Source organism: Folsomia candida, unplaced genomic scaffold (assembly GCF_002217175.1).
Source record: "Folsomia candida strain VU population unplaced genomic scaffold, ASM221717v1 Fcan01_Sc002, whole genome shotgun sequence".
Classification (NCBI taxonomy): Eukaryota; Metazoa; Arthropoda; class Collembola; order Entomobryomorpha; family Isotomidae; genus Folsomia; species Folsomia candida.
Window position 1 is genome coordinate 12,980,777 of NW_019091194.1, and position 20,002 is coordinate 13,000,778.

Sequence of the window (20,002 nt, forward strand, 5' to 3'; positions counted from 1 at the left end):
CCAAACGCTGCTATCATATTTATTCCATCGATCCAATTTATCCAATCATCTTCAGACACACTACTGACACAGGATTTAAGGGTTCAAGTTTATAAAAAAGTACACAAACCCCATTTTTATCAGCAGGAAAATGTTTTCTTCTCATGCAACAGTAGCCCATCATTGATTGCGCATTTTGAAATCAATCTGGATCAATGGTTGAGAAATTGATGGCTAAATATTCCATAAAAATATTCATCTCAAAATATTCATACACTGGTTTGAGACAAATTTACAAGCTGCAGTAAGAAGCAAGTCTTGCAGGTATTAAATGATCTATGTATGGTATAACTATGCTCACTTATCATGGGAGAAACTTGCTATTTCCAAATATACACAGCTAAATATACGGAGACCTTACACAGAAACTAAATTACTGTTGTAAATCTTGAAATCTGCAGTTCATTCAACGAAGTGTACAATAAATATCCTATAAATATTAAGCATTATACTTGTAATGTCTTCTATTCATTACTCGAGTCTTGCAGGTAAAAGTTATTGAACATCTAAATCCCGAGTTCTCCATGACAGAAACAAATGTGGCTTTTACCTTTGACATTTTATGGCTGACTTGGCCCTTTATCGTGAGATATGGCGAGAGAGTGAGTGAAAGCATCATTCAGTATCCATGAACTCGTCCTCTGAACGAGAGATGTGGACGAGATAGAACTTTGCCATCTTCAACTAGATGTACTTTTACATTCAGAGTTCGGCATATATGAGCACTGCGTACTTGATACGGGTACTTGATGGAGGGAGAAATCTCTTCACACTCTCTCGTCCATTCGATCTGATGGTGTCAAGTCACAATGAAAACCAGAACTTGTAAGTTATTCGGGCGTCAAAATGGAAATTGAGTTGATTCGCATGTTTCCTTTGAGGAGAACAGAGTGGTGAAACTAGATTTCAAGATGAAACTGATGCATGAATATATGTACATTCACATAACAATTTGCATACAGTTGAAAAACATCACGTCAAGCTATTCACCCAAGTCAGTCCAATCGTATACAGATTTCAATTGGTTGCATAGTTCGACATAAAGTAAGCAATAAAACAATCAAAAATCTGAAAATGCTTCAAAAATATTTGTTAAACTCTCAGCATTTAGATAATAAAATTATTCCCTCCTTCAACATTCCTCTGGATGGGCTTTTGCTATCTGAGCTGAAAGGCCTGCATGATATGTACATAAATACGCGCATAAAATCATGCAGGCAGTACCGAAATATTTGTGCATATGCAGTTTGTGTACCACCAACCAAGCAAAGTCCGCAAACACATTGTGGATAAGCTATGGAGAAAGTGAATGGGAAGCAATATCAATACCCGTTGAATTCAATACAGCATTCAAACACTCTAAATGTACATTATCAGCACTCCATACGCCATTTCGAATTCATCGATGTACACCATATCCCTTCTCCTCATCTGCATCTGTCTCATAGCTCAAAGAATGAAGAGCCTTAAATTTCACTATAACTACCAGTTATGTTCCGGTCCATGCATGCACTAACTTTCCCGACCCGAAATAAAGTCTGCATGTTTCGTACATTAGTAGAGGATTTTCCCAGTGTGTATAATAACCATGCTGTGCAGAGAGCTTAATAAGGTAATATATACGTATCGTGAGTATTCCAAAGGCCTTGACAGAGTTTGAAATTTTGCCGTATTGTGTGCAACAAATAAAGTGCATGCATTACGTAATAGTTCATGAAGCTGATATTGCTGTATTGTAGCGGTATATACTCGTACATATGTAGCATGTGGGAGGGTGTAAACTGCTTAAAATATATCACATATGTAGCAATGCCCGAGCTGAGTTTGAAATTACAGAAATGAAGGGTATTGTTTATTAACGTCACACGATATGCAGAAATTCACTACAAAAACTGTGGATGTAACTACGTACAGTAGGTCTAAAGATTATTTCGTAAAGTATAGGATAGCAGTGCACCTCACGTGGAATATATGTGTGTTTCTAGAAAATTTTAATGCACGCCATGGTTAGCGCAGTGCAGAAGTCGTCCCCCAGTTGAGTACTTATTACTGCACGACGGTATTTGAGGAATACCTGCAAATCCAAACGTCTGTTTATGACAGGAGAAATAATATGGAATAATGCACGACAGAAATATTTAATCTTATGTAAGTCTGAACAGAAAGTCAAATGATTACAGAAATCCCTGCACAAACTGGAATGAATCAATACTTAATTATCAACAAGCTCCGTGTACCAAGTAGAGATTTACCTCGAGCAATGTGCGCACTGATCCTTAAAATTGTATTCAAGGTTTGAAATTCCTAAACTTCGATCCTTCCTCAGCCTCTTCGTCTTCATCTGTCTTTTACACCACGTCGTTGTTTAGACCTGTCTTGGGCACAATGCAATGAAAGTGATATTGGATCATGTGGACGAGCTTGCTGCAAAAACCTGCGAAAGGCAAAATAACGAATCCCTCTTCACATTCCATCTCCCACATCACTTATCAAACTCCCTCCAACTGGGAGTATTAGTGAGTCGGATATACAGTATATGAAGCTGCATATACATAAGCACGGAGGTTCCTGGTGCGAGCTTTCTTTCTCTCAAATCGACGACTCTGGTTAAACTTTTCTCAATTTCACTTGCACGTGGCTTTTTGCACGGTTTGATGCAGCTGTGTTCAGCTCCACTCAATTTTCCTTATAAATTGGGATTTGAAAATCTATCTGAATCGTCATTGTGCAGCTGAACTGCACGAGTTTATAAGACTCGAGGAAACAGCTTTTCTGTGGGTGCTGAAATGTTCACGCTCTCAATTTACGTTATTTTACGCATCGCTCCATTCCTTTAGTTTTCTCAGCCAAGACTTGAAAAGTCAGCCAACTTCGTTCGTTGACTTTCACCACGATCGGTGGTAATGATGACGCGCTCATTTCATTACGTGTAACATGTATGTGTCTACATAGTTTCAAAACTATATATGATAAAAGAAACTATGCGTCTTGCATTATACTTGAATGCAAATGATGTAAAAAATTGAAATCTTGATAAAGTTTACTACAAATAAAATCTGTAATGTTATTTTGAAGTTGGCATCAAAGATTACGAGCACAATTTAAACTAAAATTCTTCTTCTTACAAGTGCTAACATTGGTAACCCAGTTTTGTTTGAATGGGTAACTGGTGGAATAGCGGATGTCATAAACATTGCTAGACAATGCAAAATCATGTCATAAATCTCCGGTCTGAATCCATATGCATAGAGGTGACTTTCTGAGGTTTGGCCAGGAGATTTCTGGGATTTCGTCGTTGTTAAAACGGCCTAACCCAGTGAGGCTTAGTTCCTTAAAGCCGTACCCTGGATGTAATGGCATGCCTCCAATAAATTGATTATATCGCCCTCAAGATGCCATAAATTACTCCTGGCGGCCAAGTCGTCCTTCTCCACCCCAACCAACAAAGTTTATACTCTAAGCAATTGCTAACTATTAGACAGCTAAGAGAAAACTTTGGTTTGGATGGTGAAAGCCACAGTTTTTCCTCTTCAACATAACTCATATTTGAAATTAAGATGAAAGCATGGTTTCAAAATTTTGATATCGAATTTAAATACCTGGTTAGCAATACTACTTTTTTAATGATATCCACTTTTCCTCACGTTATGCACAAGATCCGAGAGAATCGCGACGGGGATCAATGCAATATGTCAGAAGGTTGCGTGAGACACATTTAACCAAGTTTCTGCATTTATTTTTAGTTAACTGCCTCGCCATTGACACCCGTATCTGATAACGCTCACAAGAAAAATTAGTCGGAAGTATTAAACATTAAACTGTCTTAAAGTTTTAGAGCTTGCTTTACAAGTTTACGTACATTCGAGCGACATGCTGCGAAAGTGGTGCCAGATTTATACGACATGATTCAAATATTATGCATCAGGAAAGGTCTTCCCCGTAAAAAATCTTAGTTTTTTTCCAACTGCACTATTTGATGAGATACTGCTGCTTCGAATACGGGTTCCATTTTCCCATAAAAGCTCAATCAATAACCATGTGTCATATATTTTGTATCAATACTGAAGCAGGACGCACGTTTCCAGACACAGTTGAAGCGTATTGTGAAGAATGTATGAGCTCCGAATTTTAATGCTTCCGTGCCATGCCAGTTATTGCCATTTGCTCTCGTTTTCGTCGGTGTCGGTTAAAGTCACAAGGGAGCTTTACCCTGAAAAAGTTGAACCCATTCATTTACGTCTTAATTTTTCTCTTTAACGTCATTTTTATGTTCCTATCCCAATTCTGGGGTAGATAAATATTTGCCGAAATTGATATTGTTGCGAGGAAAAGCGCAATTTGTTGATACATGTTTCAATTTGCTGATTAAAAAGATAGCAACACGTCCTAATGGCAGTCTTAATAAGGATTATTGGATGGGAAAAAGAGCCGTAATTTTGGATTGACTCCATCATCGTGGTGATCTTAGTGATCCTCAATTCCATAAATTTTGCATTCAATTCTAAAACTTTTGGTAGCAAGATACGATTTATTATGTATTTCGTATTTTATTATAAAAAAGATCCGAGACAACAATAAAATGACACTGTTCTAAGAATATCATAATTGTAGACGGAGTATAATAGTAATGTATACATAGTAATTACGATAACTCCATATTTAAACTAATTTTAGTAAATATGAGGTATGAATCCTGCTTATGAAATTTAAGTATACTGGTCCAAAATAAATTCCAGACATTCGTTATAGAAGCAATAATATTACGTGGCGCAAGTTACGAACATATAAACGAAAGTATTACAGATTAGTTTAATAATAACCGTGAAATGAAAGTTTCCATTGTGTCACTTTCAATCATGCAGCTTATGCGAAGAGTGTCTGGGAAAGTGAGAAAATGTAGATCATGAAATATTTACTACCTCGTTGTCGTTTGAATAAGCAAGGCTCGACCTTTCCCTCCCCGGCCAACTTTCTCCAGATTCTAGTTCTGGAAGGGAAAGTGGGAATGTAGTGCAAACTGCGAGCATAAAGTGTGCCAGAAAAAGCAATATCAATATCTGTCTATCTGTAGATTATCAAGTCGTCGTGGGCTGTTACCTTCTTGAGAAGTGAGGTGGGTGGGTGGTTGTTTTGTAAGTGGGGCGATGTTTGGCAAAGACAGTGGTGCGTATTTACGTATGTACGCTGGCTATATGCACATACATACATATGTAGTGATGGGATGGACCAAACAGCAGTACCCGTGTACGTACTACAACCTCAAGAAGAGAATAACTGACTGACAAATGGTGAATGGCCAATAATTTCCGAGCAAAACCAAGTCAAACTTGGTTTACCCTTGACTGCAGCCTTTCTCCAGCCGCTGTTTTATACGTAACTGCAAGTGAGTCATGTTCCCATTACCACCTCAGCGCACGAGATCTCCAAGTCAGTTTCACTCTCATCTAAAATCCAGATCAAGGATCAGAGAGAGAGACGAAGAAGAAGGAGGAGAAGGCAGACTGAAGGAGTGTAGAAAGCAAAGTAGAACGGCCGGCTCTCACCAGTCAGATGTGTAATAAGAGGAGTCCGCGTATACAGCATGGAGACAGCGATAGCACCCAGCAGACCAAAGAGTTGACTACATTTTATTCCACCCAGTTCCAGCAGAAATGACGTTACAGAGGTGTAACAACTTGAACGCTGCTCACAACGTCTTTTCCATTCGAATCAAGTTTAACTTTGGAACCCATAACCCACGTGGAGCTAAATTTACGACCAAAGTCTTCTCACTTATACCGAGTAGTTTCAAACACTGCGTTGGGCTTTGGTGTGTCAAATACAATTTCACTCCGCCAACCAACTCTGCAATGCTCCACATCCCATGAAATAAATAAATTCGAAATTTGTATTACGCAAGATTTTAGATTCAATACCCGCAGCGGCAGTGGAATCAAAATATATTTATATTCGACTGCAAAAAAAAGTAATTAACCAATTTTTAATGGACACCCAATTTAAATGTATTACGTGCCGACTGGTTGAATATGTTGTAACGCCAAGGAAGGCTTGAAATTCTTGCAATGCAAAAACTGTAGCCAACTCAATCCAGATTCTGTTCACTCAATAAGTTCACGTGCCAAGACTGATTTGCCAGACGGAGAGTTAAACCTTCTCAGCATTCTTATATATATTCCTTCTTATATGTAGGCACACCAAGTAGTCTTCAGATGAACTCATCACTCCTTGCGGAATTTTTTTATAGGAAACCGAGGGAAAAACCTATAGTTATTTAATAGTGTTGGAACCATCGTCATTATAGTAATTTGCAGGATGATTGGCGACATTTGCTGTGCTAGCAAATGTGCCTCTCCCTTCATTACGGCTGTCTACCCACACATATATATTTTGTAAACCTAGAAAATTATGAACCATCAGAAGATCTTGTCGAGTCCGTAAATGTTGGTTCAAGATTTTTTGAGTCCTGATTTTATATTTTATATTTTCCAGCGCTTCTTATTTTTCTTTTACATGAACGTGCTATGAGCTACTATGAAGCCTTGGTAGAATTATTAAGTAGCTTCATGAGAAAATACTGCGGAACTAGGACATTGAGTTTCAAGTAAAAGTAAAGTAATCAAAATGACAAATGAGGGTTATACATACTAAAATTTGGGTTATTGTCATAACCTCAATTTTGGCAAACAATAAGGATTTATAGGAAAGTGAAGTGACTACAAATTGCAGCTGAAGCAATAAAGTTCATTAATGCAAGTACCCAGAAATATCGAGTGGCAACTACTCGAAAAGTTTCTTGGGGAAAAACAGTAGGGAAAGAAGAAGTACTCTCTCTCTCTGGCAACGTAACTCGAAATCAAGGTGTGTCATTTATACGAACAACCTTTGGTAAATTTTGAGGGCCGGGAAGGAGTTGATTAAAGTAGCGTGATCACAGATAGTAAAACTCGTGGTATCTGCACACATTAACGTGACTCATATATTAGGAAAGATTATTGTGGGAGTGAAGGTTGCTTGACGGGAACGACTTGTACAGAAGATTTGGGGCAACGCAAACCTCATAAGATTACAAACCCCAACCAACCCTATCTTCAAAGGGGACAATTAAGACTAATTGCAATAATGGGTCGCTCGGTTAATGTTCCATACTTCATTTCATGCATGCATTATTTTATGATTATTTGATTATTGTACAGAGGAGGAAATTGAGCTTTATTTTATAATGTTTTGTTTGTTTGAAATTTGCAGCCGTGCCAGAAATAGAAGTGGATGCAGTTGTTGGGGGTCGAGCCGAGCTTCCTTGTAAGTGATTCTACTAATTCAATAATAATTGTTACTGTAATTTTTTATTTATGGAGCTTTCATTCCGTAGGTGATGTCAATCCACTCCCACTTCGGCGTGATGACGCAGTTCACATGGTATTCTGGTTCAGAGATGATTTTGGGAAACCAATTTATAGGTGAGGAAAATTTACCTTACGTAACCACTAGATTTATCTCCATCATTTCTACCCCCGACTTTTCCATACATGCGAGTTTATCCCGGATTCATATATGTAGTTAACATGTACGCACATACTTATGTGCATTTTCTACTTATCTGTTATTTAACCTCCAACGAATGTATTTTCGAGTTCTGATCAGTTTCACTCCACCCGTTTTCCCTCTGAAACATTTAAAGACGAGTGTACGGTTACATCCGTGCGAGTTTTAAGTAGGGGGCCCATTCTTATTGATGGGTGTTCTTATTGGCAACGGGTGGAGAAAGTAGTTGAGAGGCCATGGTGGCACAGCAGAAACTCGGTTATGGGATTTGCCGGGTGACTGATGGATGCAATAAGGAAACGACGATTTGTGAACTGTTTACGGACACCATCGCATCGCCACTAGCAGAATGTGGTATGATTGCCAACCCCATGTCGTTCGTGGCTGCCCCGTTGTCCGGGACCTAGTTGTAACCATTACAGTGGCCATTCTTCTCTCTCAACTTGGTCTCGTTGAAAGGGCGATGGTTACATTTTTGGACTCAAAGTAATTCTAATACATAAAGATGCCGTTCCATCGTTCTCAACTCTCAATTCTCTCTCCGTCTCTGCCTCCTTGAGTGAAAGGAGAGAATAGATAGAACACGGATGTAATGAAAACACCATGGAGGATCAAAGTCATAAATCTTGCATGTTTTTCTCTTTTCTGAATGACAGCCTCGATGTTCGTGGACGGCCGTTTGTAACAGCACGTCATTGGTCGTCAAACCAATGGTTCGGAAGTCGGGCTCATTTTAGACTCATTTCGGAACCTGCTCGTCTTGTGATCGAAAGTAATGATTTATAGTCTTTGAATAATAATAATCTTTTCTTTGCCAATTATTAATAAGATTATTTGTTTCTTATTTTTTAGATGTCAAATTAACTGATGAAGGAGTTTATAGGTATTTAATACTTTAAATAACTACGTTTATGCACTTTCTTGTAAATGCAATCATCGCTAAAGTACGAAGACCTCTCTCACTCAATGCTCGAGAGTGACAAGATTTTCGTTCGTAGTTATATGATCACCATGTTTTGCAAGTGAATTTCACCCACAACGTTGATTACACTCTGATTGAAATTGTAGGTGCAGGGTCGACTTCCGAAACTCTCCCACAAGGAATTTCCGCTTTAACCTAACCGTCCTTGGTAAGTATCACTCAATTTTCTAAATGCCTTGCCCCTCCCTAAAAACACACCTACCAAGCATCTGTTGCACTACTACCATGGTGTGAAATCAATGAAACTAGTACATTCTCGAAGTAAATCGTGCTTTTTCAATTTCGTACAATGTGGATTAATGAATAAAATAAGAAAATGCATTTGATCAAACATATAGGTAAATACATTTGTATCTACATTTGTAAATCTATAAATTCGTAGTTTTGCATTAACGAATTTCTTTGACGCTTCAGTAGTAGATTAAATTAAACGATGCCAAACTTTTATCTTGTGTTTCAATTTAATCCTACGATTAGAATGCATCCGTTTTTTAATCATGTACTGAGGAAAGTGGTCGTAAAATAGGAACTTTTCTTTTATTCTTTCTTCTACAAAGAGTTTGGTTGGTGAACATGAGGTAACAAACTAAGCAAAAGCTACAAAAAAGTTATTTCATCATTTTCTTTAAGTAAAGTTTACTTTCATTGAACCACTTTTGTTCTATAACCGATCTGATTTCTGCTCTTCCATTAAGCGCATTTTAGTGAGTAAGCCAGAAAGTAGAACACGGAACAATGCCGAATCAATGATAGATATGACAGGCTCTTTCCTCAAATTCTTAATGTAACATCATATACGAAACCACCGTTACATAACCACATGTCAAAAGCTCAATATACAACAATCGTCCTAACAGAAGGCCCATTTTTCAATTCCAGCATTTCACTTTCACTCAACTCTAATTTGTTATCAGTCACTACAAGTGCTGCGATATCGGAAAATAGATCTCTTGAACCTGTATGAAACGACGATTATTTGTAAAGTGCATCTGGTCTGTGCTTGACATGTGCAGAATTAAACAATTCAGCTCCTACATTTATAATTTGTATGATCTAAACATAAGATTTTAACCCGTGGTTATACTACAAATCTATACTTTCTCCATGCCTCCCGTACTAAAATTTCACAACCTCACGTACTGATTGGGTCCATCTATGTACATATTTCAGTGCCTCCTGAGGCTGTGGCCGTGCACGACTCATCGGGAAGACTACTCACCAACTCAATTGGCCCCTTACGCGAAGGATCCGATCTGACACTTTCATGCCACGTTCGAGGAGGTAAACCTTTTTGGATGACTTTATTTCAGTGTTGAAGAGGAAGAGCCAAACGAAACATATTTCTTTGTTTTTTTCTCTGAAACAACTCACAATTATCCATACGAATACAATAATGCTTGTTTGTATTACCAGTTCAACTCTCGTACTACGTACGTATGTACGTACAAGAGCACTTGCAGCATGATATTTTATACAAGCAGACCTTTATTGTACAGTCCTACACTCTATGTGCACTCAAATCCATTTTATTTTGCGTTTGGATCCCATAAAACCTGTCCTGAATGCAATAAAATGTTAGTAGTAGGAAATCGAATGTCCTTAAGATGAGACACACAAGTTGGAGTATTTTTTATTCCTGATATGGGCAAGACGACCAAAGATAATGCGGAATATAAGAGGAAATACTCTGTTTTAGATAGACTGCGTTCTTTTGTTTTATTTTTCTTCTTCTTCTTCTTCCAGCCTTGACATTTTCCACGCTGAAGACGAGCTTATTTGCCTTTCATACAATTCAAGTGAAATATATTTTATTTTGCAAACTACCACTTTTGGCTTTATTTATTTCGCCTGGAGAAATATCAATGTGAAAGCACTTATCCTTCCCAAGTTTATACTTTGTCAGTTTCAACATATCCGAAGGAAATGAAATTTATTGTAAATTCAACAAATAATTCAAAATCCAAATTGTTATGATAGTGCAAATGTTCGTATATGTAAAAATTTAAAGCTTAGCCAACCAATGGCTACAGTACTTGTGATTTTATTGCTAATTCACATTACTTTGTCGCTCGTGTAAAAATGATTACGAGTGGTGTAAAAACACTTACATGTCCGCCAACCAAATGGAATCCATTTGAAGAGGGCTTGGTAATTGAAACAGGAAGTTTTCGTGTAGAAAAGTAGAAACAAAAATATCCAAAACCTGCATGGAAGCAAAATCTTGAGAGTAACAATTTTGTTTCTATTATTACAACTTTTTCCCAAAACAAAGTATTCATCCACGAATTGTCAGCATGCATGCACAAAATCAAAGAGTTTGTTCGTGAAATTGGTGAAATGAGTGAGTTGAGTTAATAACAAGAATGAGATCTTTTGTTAAGTTTTTGTTGAGATTGGCCCTCAGCGTGTAGAAACTACACACAGTTCACCAAAAACCTCCAACTTTCTCCAAGCAGTAATAACGAGAGGGTTTTGGAGAGAGGATCACCAACTTCCTTAATAACGCAACCTTAGACACGAACAAATGTCCAGTCGGCTTATTCAACTTCCAGTCACTCATTTCGTGTCATGCCACTTTTCGCTCAGTCAGCACTTATATTTAAAAATTGCTGTTGGCACTATTTTTATGCTAAAAATACTATGCTCCTTAATTTGCCGAAATTTCGAAGCATATTTATACTCTATATATGCTGCTGCACAATCATATTTGACCTTATATTACACAAAAGTACATGTATTTTTGTTAAAAAATATCACCAAAAGTGTAAATATAATGAATTAGATATTTTATTTCGCGTGTGCTGGCCTAAATTACTAAAAGGTTGTGTAAGAAATTGATAACATTATCGCACTTTGTAAGGAGTCCGTGTTGAGCCCAGTCACACTTTGATTCTGTCACTATTTTGTTCGCTTCAGGAAGTTTAATTCTTTATTGCAGATAAAAAGAACGGAAGACTTTAACTAACTGAATAAACCACGAAACATGGAATAATTTTTGCCATAAAAGAAACCATGATGCACGTCAAAATTCCGTTATTTCCGGCAGATGTGTGTACCAGTTTTCAACGGGAAAATGTTAAGAGATTAAGTATCATGATAATTTCCGGACCGTAAACATTTGTTCACGCTCAATAAAAAATGTATAAGTGCAGAATAGAAATAAGCTGTCAAAATTGAGCATATGAATAAAAGAGAAAACTGGAGCTCTTGTTGTTCAAAGACAAGAACCCGGGTACAAGCATATGTAGCACTAAAGCAGAATCTAAATAAGGTACAAAACGACTCTCTCTCTATGCATTGAAATTTCAGTGTTGGAAGGTTTTCGAGTATTTTCAGAAACTTTGGAGCAAAATAATTCCAACTAATAATGTCAAGATATAGGTGCATGCATGTGAGAAATAAATGTGGAGAAAGTTTTGTCACTTTCATCACCACACACAACAAGGGAAGACAGACAAGTCAACCAACTCTGTCTTGAACATTCCATGTCAAACCTGGAAAATTTTGTCTGTATATCAGCACATGCGAAATGTTCTTTACAGCGGGTGCTGCTCCATTCATTCAGCTCTTTCAATGTACATGCATACTTTGTTCACGGAGATGATGCATTCATATTTTTGGGGTTGCCGTCAGTTTCTATTTTGCTGGATGGATGGACGGGTTGCATGACAAAAGATTATATCTGTGCAATGCAGACTTATTTTCGGCTTTCCCTTTGACAGCTGTATAATGAGTTGTGTGTGTTATGTGCATGTGTGGAACTGCATACTCTGTGTATCTGAAAGGCAACGAGAATCATGTCTCAAAGAAATTGAAATATTTGGTTGAAATATCTTTACCACAACTTGATACTCAAGCAAGAGTTTGTAATTTATTCGCAGGCAGGTAGCGGTAAAAAACTATGAATGGACTGGGTGCACACAAACTAACTATATGTTGTTTACATGCTGTTATATTTACACCAAATGAGCTTGTTTTTCAGTCAGTTAGAATCGATAATAGTGGAAACACACAAAGTGTCGGAATGAGAATCATACATACTTACCTTTGGCACGTATAATGTGTGGCAAGCCAGAGTTAAAAGTTTGACGATAGGAAACTTTCCAAAGACAACAATTGATTCATTGCAATTTCTCCATCCGTTCTTCCTTAATTTGGACCAATTGGAATGTATGTGTGTCTGTACTTCAGGTGATGTAGAAACAAAGATGCGCAAGTATGCGCTGCTCGCTATCATATTATTTCGTTTGGAGGGATAAGCCAGACAAAGTGTCGGAGATACGTACGTACGTAGGAGAAGGAGGAAACAGCTCCAGGTCCCAAGTTGCTCAGTAAGGTGATATTAGCGCTAACTAACCGAACTGTGTCGCATCATGCCGTTTTGTATCCTGAGGAAAGGCAAACTATACTCAGAAGTCGTGATGGCTGTTCTTGTGACACGACCGTGGGCAGACATGCTTCCTTCTTGCCAAACTCCATCTTCATTGTGAAAATGGATGCAGATTCGGAGAGAAGAAAGTTTGCTTCTCTTTCTTTCTGTCACTTTTCCTTTTGCAGGTTTACTCTTTCGTTATGCAAATTAGTTGAAAGAGCTTTTATGGGGAAACCTTAATAAGCTTAGAGGTTATACAAAAGTGAAGCAAAGGGGTGTGATTGTTGATGTTTCTTGTTTCTGCTTTCTCCTAAGCAAGTTACTTTGTAAGTAAGTTTGTAGTGTAGAGAAGTCGGAATTTGGAATTCGTTGGTGTCTTCGTCTGTCCTCTGAGAATTCTCACGAGACGAGGATGCGGCGGTGGTGCAATGCTCGGCCCCAGAATTCAGACTGGAAATGCCGAAATGGGATTAAAAGGCACAAAGAACAACAAAAGAAAGGCTATTAGCAGAGAAAGCTGTAAATGACATGCTTTTGTTATCTAGACTGAAAAGACGGATCTCTTCAAATTTTCTGGGCTTAGTCCGAGTTAGTTATGAAAATTTGGGAGTATGTGTACCTGACAGGACAGACATGTAAGTAAATACATATGTACATACATACATACGGACGACGTGTGTCTCGCAGACGGAGAAATATTTCATCTCCATTTCGCCCGTGCGTATGTATATGCAGAAAAATATGTACGAATGCATCATGTCCTGGTTATTCTTGTCAGCACGTTCAGCCGGATTTGCAAAAACTTGAATTTAAAAGCCAGAACATTGAGCGTTTAATCGATTCACCAACTTGCAGCATTTAATTAGGCGACTGATAGTCCTGTCAGTTTAGCCAACCTCTTAGCACGCCTACATAGCACCAACTACATAATGCTCTCGTGTCAAAGTGCCGTGACATGGCTTCAGCTATTTCTCTGATCCTTTGCGCCTGACGACCATACACAAAACAATATCAGGTAATCTATAATGAAAAACTTGAATGCTGTGAGGCCCCTTAACTTCAAACGGCTGCAGTGCTCTGGAAGTTATTTACTAGTTAGGATGGAAAAGGCAGAAATGGGAAGCTCGTTCAAGTGAAAGTCAAAGTTGGGGAGTAATTGAAGTGGAGAGAACACACGTAGACCCACCTTGTACAAAGTTGGAGTTGAAGTTTAATTCCGGAGGCACTGCGTTATGGGTCGCAGGCTCTTCTTGGCCAAATAGCAGACCGGGTAATGGTAGATAAAGGCACACTAACCTGACTTCTAATAGAGTAGTTACCAATCTTATTACAAAGCCTGATTATTTGAAGTCGGGCACCACGTTCCGAGTTCAGCCCAACCTGATACATGGGTGTCTTTACGTAATAAAATGATAATATGTCGTTGCTCGTCGTTACGCGTACTCCGAACGTATGCGTAACTTCTTCGAGACTTTTGATAAGTTTATTTCTTTAATTAAAAAATTAGGGCATCATTGTTGAAATAATTACCATAATGTGTAGGTCTGTATGTACAGAGGGATGTGCTCGAACCCCGTGCACACCTTACATATTTATCCATTATGCACCTACAAATGTACACACGTAATAGTACATATAGGGCTTGTAAAGTTTATTTGAGACTTGAGACGTATTTCACTTCCATTGTTTCGAGAGGGATTTTCTCCATTCGCCTATTTATTTTGAACCAGCTGCATCAGACGGTTCCGCATTTCAACGGTGACAGTGAAACCGGAATGGTTATAAACAAACACATCTTTATAACCTAGCAAATAAGGAAGAGACAAAATGACATTAAGCTTTTATTAGTGATTAAGTTGAGAGATTAAAACGAGTGCCGCTGCTGCTTTGTAATGAAAGCTTCCTCCTCCTCATCCTCCTCCTCCTCGGCAGATAAAAGAATTTAAACATTGGTGAGAGAGCAGATTAAATAATGGAGACCAACAATATGAACACAACGGCGAGGGGAGGACACGAAGAGATGAGAAAGTTTTGTAGAAAATGAAATTCGACTGAAGATTGCATCTAATCCTAACGTTTGTTGTCCGTGGCTCAATTCATAATAAAGATGAGGAGATGGTTGATAAAGTACGTCTACACAGTTCTGAGAAGTGTGAGACGGATAATTCTTGAATTATTTTATCCCAAGCGTCCTTCTACTTACGGTCAGTATTATTAACAACTTGATACGACGAGACAAACTAAATTGCCACCTACACAGTAAACCGACTTAATGGACAAAGATATAATCTTCATAATAATAATACTTGCCCTACTTCCACTACCCAAAATGTGTCCTCTACACAAAATGTCTCGCAAATGCCCACCGGCCTTTCCCACATGAATTGCTCTTCTTGATTGTTGATGTTGTTGCTACGATCCACAAGCCTATTTTTGAATCAATCCTCATCTACATTTAAAAGGGGGAAAGTAAATTCAAAGAGCGAGCTGTGCTGCAAGGGTGCACAGGTCGCTTGCTGTCCGAGCCCTTTCCTTTCTTATTACATCGTTGTTGTGCTGGGTTTATATTTTGCATTGCAGTCCTTCTTGGTTGCTGATCGTGGAAAGCAAACTAATGAGATATGCTTGGAGGAAGAATCAGAGCATGACAATATAACAGAATAGCTGGCATTCTGATCTCGCTTCGAGCAACGGCCGGCAACTACTCTGCTGCGTTATGTACTTATTTTTCACATTTGGTAGTGTGTGTACGTAGTCGCAGCAAAATCTGTCTCATCGGAATTATGTACACTCTCAAGAATGCAGAATTAATGTTTCCTATATTTGTATGTAAAACCAAAACAAGCGAGTATTTTCATGACGACATCAGAATCGCAGTGGGACTTCTGTGTAAGTGAGAATAGATATGCATAAGTGCGAGGACAGAGTATGAGTTTTCGTAGGCGGATGATGACGATGGGTGGCCTGAACTTTAAGGAATAGAACTGAGGAAATATCTAAGTAAGTCAACTTTTCAAGAGATTCGGAATTTTACGATGATCAAAAAGAGGCTTTTAAACGGAGTAGCCATGCACAGTTCCGCTTTGATTTCAAAGTCACGTTCTGTGACGGCTGGTCTAGTTTCGCAGTGGTTGATGTCGATAGGAACACGTCGGTGCGGATGTCGTGACGCAGAATATACTAAAAAATGTCAATGGAGATAGGTTAATTTTACACGGTCATAGTATTTGCGCTTGCTGGACTTGCCGTGGAAGAAAGTAATTGAAAATTCTACTTGAAGAGTTGAAGATTACTTGCTTGCACAGCCATATTATTATTTGCTTATTTGTTCAAAGTGAAATTTGTCCACCCAAATCAAGAAAATGCCACTCACTCACGACATACATAAGTATTGTGCATATTGATTCAACGTGCAGATATTGTACTCTTAACTTGCAATATCGATATGCGCAAAATATAATATTCGTATATAGATATTTGTTGGCGTTAAAATTGAAATGCACAATAAGTTGTTGTCACACACGGAGGAGGAGCATGTGCTTCATGTCATTCCCAAGATTGTGTACCCACTTATCGCCCGCATTTTTCACCGTAATATCCGACGAATTGTGGCAATTTATTATCACAAAGTTCGCCTAATATGGCCTCAAATGCCACGTACCACTTTGACTACGTGGTATGGCAAGTGAAATTTGCATAAAATATGACGAATGTCGTAGGTGTTAATATAGGTGAGTGGAACGCTCAATTTGAAGAATGCTCCAAGTGAGTGAAAGAAAAGTGAAACGGAGAAAAGCCATCAATTCCATGAAAGCATTTCATGTATGGATTCCAAAGTATACTTAAGCACATATTTTTGCCTGATGATATGAAGGAATTGGTGCGTATAACACCATGTGCGAGATACCCCATGCCTATCTTGTCATTCAATTTGATATTCCAGGGGTGAAAGATGATGATGATATGCAAATAGTGCGAGTGAATGCGATGAATATGAATATTGAAGAAGACTTTTTAAATTTTTTCAGGAAAGCCTCCTCCTCACGTGGAGTGGCGGATCGCGCCCTTGTCGGGAATGGGAGAGGAGACTGTATCTTCAAAGGAACCCATCATTCGTCAAAGCGGTGGAGTTTCAGTCAAAAAGTTGAAAATCTCGGCTGTCCATAGAGAAATTCATGGTGCTAATTTGACATGTGTTACGTTCAACTCCAACCTGACTGATATGCTAAGTGCGTCACTGAAGCTCAATTTATACCGTAAGTGCAAATTCCTTCATCAAGATTTATCAAGTCAAGTTTATGCATATGTTTTAAAGTCGGAAGGAAGAGGGGTTGTAATAACGACGATAATTCAAACCTATCGAAACTATGGGAAGGAAAGAAATATTTTTCCATAAATTTCCACCTCGAATAGTGCACAAAATTATGATTCTAATAAAAATTCGTAAGGGGTGGAAACTTTGAAAAATGGAAATCATGAAATCCCATTAAAACTTATTTCTATATAAAAGTCATAATATAATGAGATTCCACAGCAGCTTGAAGAAATCATTCGTTCGCACACACAACTATCCACTAATACCGTGCTCCTCCAAACTAACTTACACTTGTTCCCATCATATAACTCATTGGACACTTTGCCAGCACAACATTCTACATTTCTGTCAGTTTGTTGAAAAAAAGTTTGGTAGGAAGTTGATTTGCAAGCGAGAGTTAAGTTCACTTATTCTTTTCAAGTCGCGCAATTCTGCACCGAAAAAAAGTTTAACATTAAAAGAAATGCCGTAAGGAATTCTCAGAGCTAAAAGGCTTAAAGTGTAAACTACTTAATCAACTTTGCAAACTTGCAAGTGCTCCTCAGTGCATTCTCTCCACGAGTTTCTTTGGACAGTTGCCCCAATTTGGTCAAGGAGTGTAGCAGTGGGCAGTGGAGCGTGTTATCTCGTACATACATATGTGTCCGATGTTGCTATTTCGGAGTTGTGTAGAATGTACAGGAAACGGTGCTTATTGACAGAACACAATCTTCCACCAAGCCAGTGGCAAACCTCTTTGGCAATGATGGATTGATTCATGACCCGAATATCTCCACCCAAGGCTAAAGTTGTCCCTATCTTCCTCTCGATATCCTAAACTGGGCAATGATTTGAGGTTGGATTGCCCATATAAAGCGTTATGAAATAAATATATTTGTTTGCATTCCACATAAATAAATTCTATTTTGCATCAACTAACAAGAAAGCGACACAACTCTGACAGGTGTAAATTGATTGACAGTAAAGTATGATCATATTACAGTAAAGCCTTCGAAATCTGAGCCTTCCAATGTGGAAGAAGACGGTATCACCACTCGCTGCTTGAGCATATGTATGTCTTATAGAATTATATTTGCAATGTCTGCTTTCTCTTTGCAATGAGAAAGTTTTGTTGAAAAAATGACAGGTTTCTTCCAAAAATATTTGGAGTGCGTTTCAACTTGTCCGCAAGACAAGGAGGCTTTGATCTTTATATGCAGTGTAATTGAGAGTATTGGTTGGATTGGGTGGAGTTATTACGATAAAGTGAAAGTGATATCATATCTTTATCATTTGACAGTGAGACCCCTCTCGGCTCGGATCGTGCAAGTCGACCGGTTGGTAGCAAATCAGGTAAGATTTGAAATATTTATATGCATCGAGAAAGTTTGCCGTCTTGTTGTGATTACATTTTCATCCTTTCTGATTTTTCAGCGGCATCAGATTGAATGCATTGCAACTGGGAGCAGACCTGAAGCAATGATAACGTAATGTTTTAAAAGCATATTCGTACAGATTACACTCGCATTACGTATGTTCTGATATCATTCTTAGCAGTATGATGTTTACCCAATATGCTTTTTTATCAGGTGGTGGATTGCGAACAGGCAACTTACCGACGTGAACATACTGGTAAGCGCATTCCTCCTCCTCATCTTGTTTTCTGCACATGGTTTTGAGTGCTCCTGGTTCCCACTATTATTTTGATGACCTACATCCATCCTCACACACATTTCCTCAGCAGCCAGAGCCACCAACCCAGCGACTACACTGCAAGGAGGCTGACGTAGTGAGTGAGACAGATGAAGGTGTTCCACGGAATATTTTTTCGGAAACTCCAAATGTGAGAGTGGATACGTATGTATCTGTAGGACCGCCAACCGTCATATCTTCTTGAGAAGGAAAAGTGAAGATAATTTCCCAACTCACGAAGCAGAATATGTTTCCGGAAAATAATCAGAATTATAGGTTATTGGACTTTAGTTGAATACCTTTTTTCCCAAAGATAAAACCAACAAGGAATAACTGGCCACAAAATCATACTGGACAATCACACTTTTTGTCTTTCTTCTTTAACAAGGGTTTATCGATATTGACCCGATTTGGATAGTGGTGGATGATAATTGTTATGATAAGTGCTTTCTGAAGGCCGTAGTCAATGAGTGAAAGCAGAATGTATGTAATAGACATTCACCCACAAAGAATATTTTATATCCAGATATTGCACTAATTTTGCTCTGGTCAAAGTGGCGACAATTACATAAGTTGCACTCCAACAATGCATCCAATCCAATATGCCAGAAAAAATAAATAAACGAAAACTCGCGTTTACAAAATCCATTTAGGGGAAAATGTTCCTGTTGTTTGTAGGTAAATAAATAAGAAAGCTACAAAAATGAAAACGAAAGCATACAAAAAATTGCCAAATGCCTTGAAAGGAAACGTATCCTGCCCTATACTACAAGCTCTGTCATGCAATATTGTGTGTTTTGAGATCAAGAGGAACGGCACGACCTCCACATTTTTCCTTCAAGTGTTGGCTTAAGCGAGCGCTTCATATGGTTTCTCTAATTGTAATGCATTAACGTTCAGGAGCAGATGGTTATCTCAACGTGCAATTAATTGCCTTCCTTTTCAAACCAACTTACTCTCAGACTTTGTTTCTCACTACTCTTTTATGAAATCTGGATGTTGCATGCTATTTTTTTCTGGAAATCTTGCACTTCGTTTAACATAAAACTAATACAACTTAATGTTGAACATGGAAAAACTA

The 20,002-nt window shown here is 38.3% G+C and overlaps 1 protein-coding gene across 2 annotated transcripts in view; it reads left to right on the plus strand.

The window, feature by feature from the left end:
- LOC110844711 overlaps positions 1-20,002 on the plus strand; it is an 82,025-nt gene that overhangs the window by 38,842 nt on the left and 23,181 nt on the right. For both annotated transcript variants that reach the window (XM_035847960.1, XM_022090982.2), the window contains exons 3-12: positions 7,285-7,338; positions 7,409-7,496; positions 8,238-8,353; positions 8,434-8,464; positions 8,650-8,711; positions 9,734-9,844; positions 16,964-17,191; positions 18,530-18,582; positions 18,664-18,716; positions 18,819-18,861. In XM_035847960.1, coding sequence (XP_035703853.1) covers positions 7,285-7,338; positions 7,409-7,496; positions 8,238-8,353; positions 8,434-8,464; positions 8,650-8,711; positions 9,734-9,844; positions 16,964-17,191; positions 18,530-18,582; positions 18,664-18,716; positions 18,819-18,861 — 839 coding nt within the window. The remainder of the gene's footprint in view (positions 1-7,284; positions 7,339-7,408; positions 7,497-8,237; positions 8,354-8,433; positions 8,465-8,649; positions 8,712-9,733; positions 9,845-16,963; positions 17,192-18,529; positions 18,583-18,663; positions 18,717-18,818; positions 18,862-20,002) is intronic.